The 10,707-nt window shown below is 42.1% G+C and overlaps 1 protein-coding gene across 1 annotated transcript in view; it reads left to right on the top strand.

The window, feature by feature from the left end:
- The window catches only part of LOC103193035 (aldehyde oxidase 3-like), a 124,634-nt gene that overhangs the window by 47,756 nt on the left and 66,171 nt on the right, over positions 1-10,707 (top strand). Inside the window, 4 exon segments of the mRNA XM_007936136.1 lie at positions 4,308-4,320; positions 7,099-7,261; positions 8,688-8,802; positions 9,518-9,640. Coding sequence (XP_007934327.1) covers positions 4,308-4,320; positions 7,099-7,261; positions 8,688-8,802; positions 9,518-9,640 — 414 coding nt within the window.

The following is a 10,707-nucleotide window of genomic DNA, read 5'->3' as shown; positions in this document are numbered from 1 at the left end:
CTAATCCCTTCGGCTGATTGCTCTTCTCTCTGGCTTCCTGGCTTTTAATCCCATTTCTCCTGCTTTTCCCGCCTGCTACTTTGGGCATCCCTGAGTTGTCTCTCCTCACCTGTAACCCTGGGGCTGACTGCTCTTCTGTCCGGGTTCCTGGCTTTTATCCCCTTTCTCCTGCTCTTCTGGCAGAACTACACCAATGTAATATTTGACTCTATTATACAGCTTTAGTAATGCTGATCTAGGAAGGGACAAACAGACCTATAAAATAGTGCAGAGTGTGGAAATAAATGGGAAATGGAAAACGGGAATTATTAGAAATAAAGATACATTTCAGATAAGTGTAAGAAAATGGAGCATTTAATAAAAGATATGAGTAAAACTAATAAGCCATTTTAAAAACAAAAAAAAAGAAACATAAAACTGTATTTTTAACTTTCACTTTACAATGAAAATAAATTCCAGGTTAATTAAAGATTTAAACATTAAAAACTAAAGCCATAAAATTACTAGGCACAAATATACAAGTGCTTTTTCTCCCCTTTGGTAAATCCATAGTTTAGGGAACTTCTCTCTAAATATAACATGAAACTCAGAAGCCACAAGGAAAAGATTGATAAAGTTGATTATATACAACAGAAAAACTTTGTTGTTTTTAGATGCCATTAAGTCAGCAACCCCATGTACAATAGAATGTAACAGTGCCCGGTCCTGCCCCATCCTCACAATCATTGCTATGTTTGAGTTCGTTGTTGCAGCCACTGTGTCAGTCCATCTCACTGAAGGTCTTCCTCCTCTTCACTGACCCTAAGCTTTTCAGGAGTTCTGGTAGCATAGTGCCTAAGGCACTTGACTGCTAACCAGAAGGCTGGCGGTTCAAACCCAGCAGCCACTCCTCAGAAGGAAGATTGGGCAATCTACTTCCATAGCGATACCGCCTTGGAAACCCAAGGAGGGGTCACTATGAATTGGGTCCAACTCTACAGCACACAACAACAACAACAAGCTTTTCCTATTCTTCTCCAGGGACTGTTCCATCCTAATAACACGTCCAAAGTACATGAGATGAACTCTCACCATCCTTGCTTCTAAGGAGCATTCCGTCTGTAATCCTTCCAAGATAGATTTGTTTGATCTTTGGACAATCCATGGTATATTCCATATTCTTCACCAATATCATAATTCAAATGCATCTCATGTGTATGAGGCAATTGAAAATACCATTGCTTGGGTCATGTGCACTTTAGTTCTCAAAGCATTCTTTAACACTTGAAAGAAATCTTTTGCTGCAGATTTGCCCAATGCAATATACATCATTTGGTTTCTTGATTGCTGCTTCCATGGGCATTGATCGTGGATCCAAATAAAATGAAATCCTTGACAACTTCATCTTAGAAAAGATTTATCGTAATACTGCTTTTTGGTCCAGTTGTGAGGATATTTGTTTTCTTTTGTTGAGATGTAGTCCGTACTGAAAAGTGTAGTCTTTGATTTTCATCATTTCTTCACTTTCAGTGAAGTTATGTTATCTGTATATCACAGGTTGTTAATGAGACTTCTTACTCTCATGATGCAGTATTCTTTTTCATATAACCCAGCTTCTCGAATTATTTGCTCAACACACAAATTAAATAAGAATGGTGAAAGGATACAGCCCTGACACATATCTTTCCTGATTTTAAACCACACAAAAGCCCTTTGTTCTGTTTGAACAACTGCTTCTAGGTCTATCCATGTACAGGTTTCACATGAGCACAACCTAAGAAAAAATTTAGTACAAAAAGGAAAAAAAAAAAAACCAACATATTTTCAGCAAATACTTTTAAAAATCCATAAACAAACCTAAAAATAATTTTTTAAGGAAAGTAAAGTCTATCTACTGGCAGATTACTGAGAAAAAAATATTAAGCTATATTGAACTTCACTCAGATTACTTTAGAATATAAGTTAATTATGGCAATGAGATAGCATTTTTCACCTATTGTATTGGCAAAAATTTAAGAATTTGATAATAATTACCCACCTCTGATTAATTCTGACTTTTTAAAGTTTTTTACAAGCATACTCTCAATTAAAAAATTCAGAAATCAAAAAATATTCTCTTAAAAGTTTAGAACAAAATTTTGCAGTTACCAGAGGCCAGCAGCAGGGGGCGGCAGAGCCTCCTCTGCTGCCTCTACTGTTTTCTTTTTCTTTTTAACATTTTATTGTGCTTTTAGGTGAAAGTTTATATAGTAAATTAGTTTTCCTAATTGATAGTTCATACACAAATTGTTCCATGACATTGACTGCAATTCCCACAATGTGTCAGCACTCTCTCTATTTCTTCTCGGGGTTCTCCCTGTGCCTCCCTATTTGCTCATCTTTGGTTTGGGGCAAATGTTGCCCAAGTGATCTCATACCGTTGATTGTTCTGAGGAGCACATCCTTTGTCCTATTGTTCCTCTAGGTGGCCTCCAAGAGTATCTTCAGTTACAAGTTGGAAGTTTTTGTTTTAACTAATAGTCTTGGGGTTCCTGTTGTCTCTGTATGACCAGTAAGTCTGGTCTTTTTTCTTCTTTTTTTTGACTTTGAATTTTCTTCTACATTTTTTTTTTTTTAATCCATGCTAACTTGGACCACCTACTGTGGTCTTGGTCAGAGTGGTTGGTAATTATAGCTGGTCACCATCTAGTTCTTCTGGTCTCAGGTTGCAGGAGGCTATGGTTCATGTAGGTATTTAGCCCTTTGGACTAATTGCTTCTTTGAATTTTCATTTTCTTTTGTTCTCCTGTGTTCTAGGCAAGAATAAACCAATAACTGCTTCTGAGATGGCCACTTACAAACTTTTAAGACCCCAGATGCTGCTCACCAGACTAGGATGTAGAACATTATCTTCACGAACTGTATTTGCCAATTGACCTAGATATCTCCCAAGACTATGGTCCTTAGCGTTCATGTTCAGGACTCCATGTACTTTGTTTTTCCTGGTTCTACAAAGGTAGCTTTTCTCTAATGATGTTTCTGAGGTGACAGAGTGCAATAAGAATGAAGATATGTTATCAGTATTTGTTATCTCCTTTGGGACTATAAGTAATAAATTGACAGCTGGCTAATGGTATCTTTGAGGTGTTCAATCTAGGCCAGAATATGTGCATCCAACCCTACAAGAGTCTTATCTCTGCCATCTACCAGAGGTACCTTATTGGTAAAGATTAAAGACACCAGTCTGCAGTATGGATTACATCTCAACATAAAGAAAATAAAAATCCTCACAACTAGATCAATAAGCAGCATCATGATAAATGGAGAAAAGATTGAAGTTGTCAAAAATTTCATATTACATGATTCCATAATCAACACCAATGGTAGCAGCAGTCAAAAAATCAGACGACATGCTGCACTGGGCAGATCTGCTGCAACAGACCTCTTTCAAGTTCTGAAGAACAAAGATGTCTCTTTGAAGACTAAGGTGCACCTAACCCAAGGGATGATGTTCTCAATCACCTCATATGGATATGAGAGCTGGACAATGAATAAGGAAGACCAAAGAAGAGTTGATGTTTTTGAGTTGTGGTGTTGGCAAAGAATATCGAAAGTACCATGAACTACCAGACGAGCGAACAAATCTGTCCTGGAAGGAGTGCAACCGGAATGCTCCTTGGAAGTGAGAATGGCCAGACTTCATTTCACCTACTTTGGTGATGTTGTCAGAAAGGACTGTTCCTTAGAGAAGGATATCATGCCTGGTAAAGTGAGAGGTCAACAAAGAAAGGGAAGACCCTCAACAACATGGATTGACACAGTGGCTGCAATGATGGGCTCAGATACAGCAAGGATTGTGAGGCTGGCCAGGCCTGGGCAGTGTTTCATTCTGTTGGACATGGGGTTGCTATGAGTTGGAGCCAATGAAATCAGGTCATTCTGTCAAGAAGCTGACATTGAATAAACAGCTGGAGCTCAAAATCCGGCTTTTGTCCCTGAGAGCCCTTTCCGGATAGTCAATAAACTAAGCAAAGGGAACAGAAACCAGGAAATAATTCTCATTTACATTTCTAAGTAGATAAGAACAAACATGTTTACACTAGCTGAATGGCTTTGGGGTTGGAAATGAGGTGAGGTTGGGAGTGGAAGATGACAAATAAAATCAGGGCATAAGTGTAAAAGACTAGGCCAACTCCCTTCCTCCACCTTACATGTGGGCACTTGGGTCAGAACCGGTTCCCTTTGCCGTCTGCTGCCTCAGGCTCTCTTCCTCTCAGACCCCATTTCTCTGCCCTCCTCTGGTCTAGCATTTTGGACCTTCCTTTGTGTCCTGGGCCATCCTCACACAGGACGTAGAATTCCGTCTGCGTCAGTGAAGTGGGGCTCAGGCAGGCACTTTTCCTCAGCTCCCACTAAAACAGTCAGTCCCATGCCCAACTCAGCTGACTGTGGAGGTGGCATCTCTGCACTGATCCATTCCAGTCTACCCTGTCAGCCACAAGCCACTTTTCCTCAGGGAAGGAGGCACATCATAGTGTATTAAACATTAAAAAACAAAACAAAGCAAAACTGTTGCTGTTGAGTCAGTTCTGTCTCATGGTGACCCGTGTGACAGGGCAGAACCGCACCACAGGGTTTTCTTGGCTGTGATATTCACAGAAGCAGTTTTGCAGACCTTTCTTCTGCAGAGCCAAGGAGAGGGTTTGAACTGCCATCCTTTACATTAACAGCCAATCGTTGGTCCTCCTACTGGCATGGACTGACCTGCGGTAGCTGGCTTGATGGTTAGTCCATAGGGTTTACCAGACAGCAGAGAAGAATCCTCTAGTAGTGCAGTGAATTACTTGGTATGGCTCCTCTAGCTAGGGTCTTTGTGGTTCCCACCAGATGACTGGGTGGAACTACGCAGATGTGAGGTGCTTTGTGGCCCTCCAAGAGGATTGGATAGCTTGCTAGTAATGTAAATAAGGTACATGGCACCCTTGTGGAGGTGGGACCATGCAAATAAAGTGTATGGAACCCTAACATGGGGATTGATCAGTTTTGCCATTCTGCTAGGCTTAAAATAAGCCATTCCAGAGGGGAAGATAGAGGACATCAAGAGAGAAGAAGAACCAAGTGTGGACCATGTCCTTGGATCCCTTCACTGGGCCTCCTTGGCAGAGAGATGGAAGAGAGAGAAGGCAGAGAGAGACAGCAGCAACAGAGGCAGCAGAATCGAGACCAGCATGAGACGGAGTGATGGGCTTCCCAGTCTATGGTGTGAGAAAGCTGAGTGCCTTCGGACTTGAGGCTTGCTAGAGGAGTGAGGTGCCTCTTTGAGTACCTATCAGCAAAGATAAAAGAGCTTTGCAACACTGGCCAAAGCAGAGCAGAGGCTGAAGCCAGAGAGAAGCAGGCTGGTAATATGGCTGAGAAGAAGTTGTATTGATTGAAGAGCTGTATCCTGACTTGTTTCTGGTCCTGGATTGTAACCTGTTATTTCCCTAATAAACCCCGTAATCGTGAATATTGCCCCTGCATTTTATGTGGCCATTGCAATGAATTATCAAACCCAGCAGAGAAGTAGAGAATGCTGTGGGTTGGTTCAAAATTGGTAAAAAGGTCAGAAGATGGCAGTGTGTCTGGCTTCTGCCTCATAGGAATCAGCTTTGGGCTGTTGACATGGTCCTTGATTCTCTGTCCCCTTTGAGAAGTTGGAGGAGGTTAGATGCTGACAGCTCTAAGCCTTTTTTTGCAAATCTGGCCCTTGTACAACTGCCCAGTGCTCATCCCCAGCCTCACCAGAAGACATCTGCAGGGGACAGGCATTTTCACAGTGTGACTTTGGCTACACAGAATATAAGAACTGAAACCACTTAAAGATCCTTTAACTCTTGTCCTATTGTCTGAATAGGGGAAGGTAAGAATTTACCTCCACCCAACTTCAAATTCCTAGACTCTAAGGTCTGTAAGGGAGCTCTGGTAGCATAGTGGCTAAGACGCTTGCCTGCTAACCAGACGGCTGGCGGTTCAAACCCACCAGCCACTCCTCGGAAGGAAGGTTGGGCAATCCTACTTCTGTAGTGATACTGCCTCGGAAACCCAAGGAGGGGTCGCTATGAGTCGGGTTTGACTCGACGGCACATAACAACAACAACAACAAGGTCTGTAAAAATTCTCTTTTCTATTTTACAAGTTCATAATGTTGTTTTAGCTGAAAAACATGGATCTAATCTCACACTTTCATTTTACAGGTTCAGAAATTGAGCCCAAAGAGCTTCAAACAAACAAACAAAAAATTCCTGTTTGAAACTCGTTGTGGCAGAACTGAGACTAGAACCCATGTCTCCTGTTTTCCAGTCTGATGCTCATTTCCTCAACACTGCCTCCCTGTCTGCAGGGAGACATCGTAGCGGCAGAGTTTTAAAATGACATTAACCAGAGCACATGAACTTGGAAAATTTTACCTTAAGTGGCCTTTCACTAAAATCTGTTTTATAAAACATTAGGTTTTCTCAGAAAGCAGAGTTTCCATCTGCTAACCATCACAGATAGGACAATGGTGGTTCAGTGATATAACTCTCCCCTTCCAGGCAGAAGACCCGGATTCAGTTCCGAGCCAATGCACCTGAACTGCAGCCAGAACTCTTCTGTCACTGGAGGCTTGTGTGTTGCTATGATGTAGCACAAGTTTCAGCAGAGCTTCAAGATGAAGAAAGACTGGGAAGAAAGACCTGGTGATCGATCCACTTCCGAACAGCAGTCAATGAAAGCCCTGTGGGGATTGATCCGCAATCAACCATGAGGATGGTTTAGGACCAGGCAGTGTTTTGTTCTGTTCTGTTTTGTTCTGCACGAGGTCACCATGGCAGCAAACAACAACAATAGCTGTCTCAAAACCAGTCCCCACTCATGGTCCAGTCCCCACCCGTCTCATCCTCATCATATTTACTCTCTTTACCTTCGTGTAGATAAATAATGAGCAAGAAGAAGAATCCAGTTTAAGCTAGTTTTCCAATCAGACTAGTTTGGAAAGGCTGGCTTTACATAGAGTAGAGAAAGAATCACCAGTTTCCTGGTAGATGTTTCTACCCCATAAATACTCATGCTTGATCAATTTGCTTTATGTTTTGCTTTGTTTTTAAACACTGTGTGTAGGTCCCCAGCAGCACCCCCAAGACCCCGTTGGAAGGCCCATCATGCATCAGTCAGGTATTAAGCATGCCATGGGGGAAGCTGTATTTTGTGATGACATGCCTGCCTTTGCAGAAGAACTCTTTCTGGCCGTGGTAACCAGCACCAAACCACATGCTAAACTCATGTAAGTAAAGAAGTGTGGTAAAGCCAATGATACCTAACAGACACTGTCCTGGGCTAGGTTCTCTGGATAAGCAAAACCAGTGAAGCTTAGAGAGAGAGGTTTATCTCAAGGAAATGGCTCGTGAAGTTGTGTTGTTGTTGTTGTTGTTGTTAGGTGCCATCTAGTCAGCTCCAACTCATAACAGTTGTAGAGGCTGAGGAGTCCTAAGTCCTTGGGTCAGACATCAGGCTAGAGGCTTCTCCTGATTCATATCACTGCAGGGGCTGACAAAGCCAAGATCACAGTGAGATGGCGAGCTGCTGGCTCACAGCCTGCAGAGGCTGATGAGTCCTAAGCTCAGCAAGCAGTATGGCAGGTTGCAGGCTCAAGTCCAAATAATTGAGCTCAGATAATGATGAGCCGAATGCAGGATCCAGGTTGAGTAGAAACCCAGAGCTTTGCCAGAACATCCATATATATTAGAAACAGGCCACATCCCTAAGGAAACTCCCTTTCAACTGATGAGCTGTTTATGTAATCATCATGGAGGTGATTACACTACATCAGATGTCATAGAGACGACAGTATCATAACTGCCAAACCACTGGGAATCAATGCAGCCCAGCCAAACTGACACACAACTTTCACCATAACAGAAACTTAAGGAAGCACCTATCCATTAAGGATTTACACGATCCAGCACATTGAAGTGGTTCACGAAAAAGCAATCCCAGCATGTCTCTTGATAAAAGAAAATCAAAGAGAAGAAAGAAAAATTTGAGTTTAAGAGTAGATAAAAGAGTAAATTACTTAAGATAAAGGGTTGGTATCTGATTTATCTGAGAATTTAAAGGGATGAGAACCATGTCCTCAGCCCATGAAATCCCCAAAGAGCTATAATTCTCTCTACCTTTTTCTGGATGTCCATCTTCAGAGAAACCTGAGTTCTTAAAAGTGCCACCAATTGGGCATTAGTTTATGAAACTTCAAGTCTATGTCTTCGTGAAAGGTGAGAATAACAAAATGTTTTCCTAAGAATCCCCCCTTTTTAGCACCTCTGCATCCAGTAAAAGCAATATTTTCAACTGCCTATAATATTAGCATGTTTTTGCCATAATTCCCATTGTGGGCTTACCTGGTGGCATTCACATGAATTACGTAGGATTCTTGGGACTTACCACCACGACCACCAGTTGCTGTCGAGTCAATTCCGACTCACGACAACCCCATGTTTATTAGAGGAGAACTGTAGTCCATAGAGTTTTCAATGGCTGATTTTTTGGAAATAGATTGCCAAGCCTTTCTTCCAAGGCCTCTGGGTGGGCTTGAACTTTTAACCTTTCTGTTAGCAGTCGAGCACATTGACTATTTGCACCATTCAATTTCCATAGCAGAGAGACCACATATCCCATAACTTTGTGCCTTTGTGGTATTGTTTCTTTCCCAGTTCCATCGATGCCTCTGAGGCCCTGACATTACCTGGTGTGGTGGATGTGATAACAGCTCAGAATGTGCCAGGTGACAATGGCAGTGAAGAAGAAAGACCGTATGCACAGGAAGAGGTAGTCTGATAACAGTGCTTAAGCTTCTTTCAGTGGATTAGCAATAGTGGCAGCTGTTATTCCATGACACTGACTATTTTTCAGGAGCTCTGGTGGCATAGTGCCTAAGGCATTTGACTGCTAACCAGAAGGAAGACTGGGCAATCTACTTCCGTAGTGATACTGCCTTGGAAACCCAAGGAGGGGTCGCTATGAGTCAGATCCGACTGGAAGGCAGTGAGTTTGGATTTTGTTTTTTGGTTTTTATACATATGATCATTATAGTCTTCCTACCAACTTTAGGAATAACCTTACTTTGAGAGGCATTGTGGGTTCAATGGTAGAATTCTCACCTCTTAACAGTCAGATCCCATTTGATCATGGGCAAGCCTGGTAACTCCCACTGGCATGGACTGACCTGCTATAGCTGCATGGTGCAGGGCCAGGCAGGGTTTTGTTCCACTGTGCATGGTGTCTCCATGAGTTGGGAGCTGACTCCACAGTAGCTAGCAACAGCAGCATTGTTGCTGGACCGATTTAACCTGGTTATTTCCATTTTAAGATGAAGACATTGAGTCTTAAGGGTTTTAGTACATTGCCTAAGGCCACATCACTAGCATTCCACCCCAACTCCACACACATCATCTCAGGGCATGTCACCCCCACACTGACAAGGACCTCTCTAGTGTGCATTTTGGTTGTGTCTGGCATGTTTCTTGGTCTGGTTTCTCTGCAGGTGGTTTGTGTTGGTCAGATTATCTGTGCTGTGGCTGCTGATTCATATGCTCATGCCAAGGAGGCTACCAGAAAGGTGAAGATCACGTACCAAGATGTGGAGCCTGTGATTGTGAGCATTCAGGTATAAAGAATCTGTTCAGTCTTGCTCAGTAATCTGGCAACAAGTATTTTCAGAACGTTCCAAAGCATGTTGTTATCACAGTCCTCGTGAAACCCTTTTCTCTTGTATGGCATCTCCCAGCTGCTGTGGAGAGAACACAGTCTAGAAGACATATTCTCTCTTAAAAGTCTAGTCATTCCAGAGCTCTGGTCTTCCTGATCCTTCCTGGTGCTCTGGATGGCTGCCTTTCTTTCTCTTACCCCAGATCCTTCTGTCTAGTAAAGCATCCCTCCCAGCTCACATTGGGCCACTCACAAATTGTGCCTAGTCCCTGTCTCTACTGTGCCTTAAGTACACTTGAAATGCCTCTGGCTTTCCTAAAGGGAAACCACTGGGAAAAAATCAAATTTCAAACTTGGCATTTGAATCCTAAAAAATTTAAATCCTTGCCTCTTAGCTGGATTTTAACATGTTTAAATTCAAAATGTGTTTCATTTAGCTCCTGTCCCAGTTTCCAGCTGCCTTGGTCCTTCACTGTCATTGAGTTTTCTTTTGCTACAAGAGAACCCAGTTCACTCCCCAATGAATGGAGTGTACTTTTCTCAGGACTTTTCTGCACTTTTTACCACTTTCCAAGGTAAAGCTGCAGTGTTTCCTTTCCCATATTCCCAAGAGGTCCACTGAAGAGGGAAATTGTACTATTACTTACAGGAGGTACAGTGAGGAGATTTCTTTTCATTGCACTGGCTAAGCTGGGTGGCCTACTATCACCGTGTGCTCCTTTACCTAAGAACAGAAATGGGGGATTTGTCCTCAAATGAGTGTAGTGGAGTCCCATCTCACTGGGAGTCAGATTCTAAGTGAAAATCAAGAATAGTAAAAAAAAAAAAAAAGAACATAGTTTACACGAGACCAAGATAAACCAGGATAAGCTGAATCAAAAATTAAAATGTCAAAAATGAAACTGTAAAATCCAAAGAAGAAACCATGGGAGAATTCCTTTATAGTATTTCTAATTATGACTCAAAGCCTAAATTCCATAAAAGATAAATTCAACGGAAGACAAAGAACAAACTGATTTTATATAT

This window comes from Orycteropus afer, unplaced genomic scaffold (genome assembly GCF_000298275.1).
Source record: "Orycteropus afer afer isolate SDZICR_OR568_19922 unplaced genomic scaffold, OryAfe1.0 scaffold00002, whole genome shotgun sequence".
NCBI classification, from domain to species: Eukaryota; Metazoa; Chordata; class Mammalia; order Tubulidentata; family Orycteropodidae; genus Orycteropus; species Orycteropus afer.
This window is presented reverse-complemented; position numbering and strand designations above follow the sequence as displayed.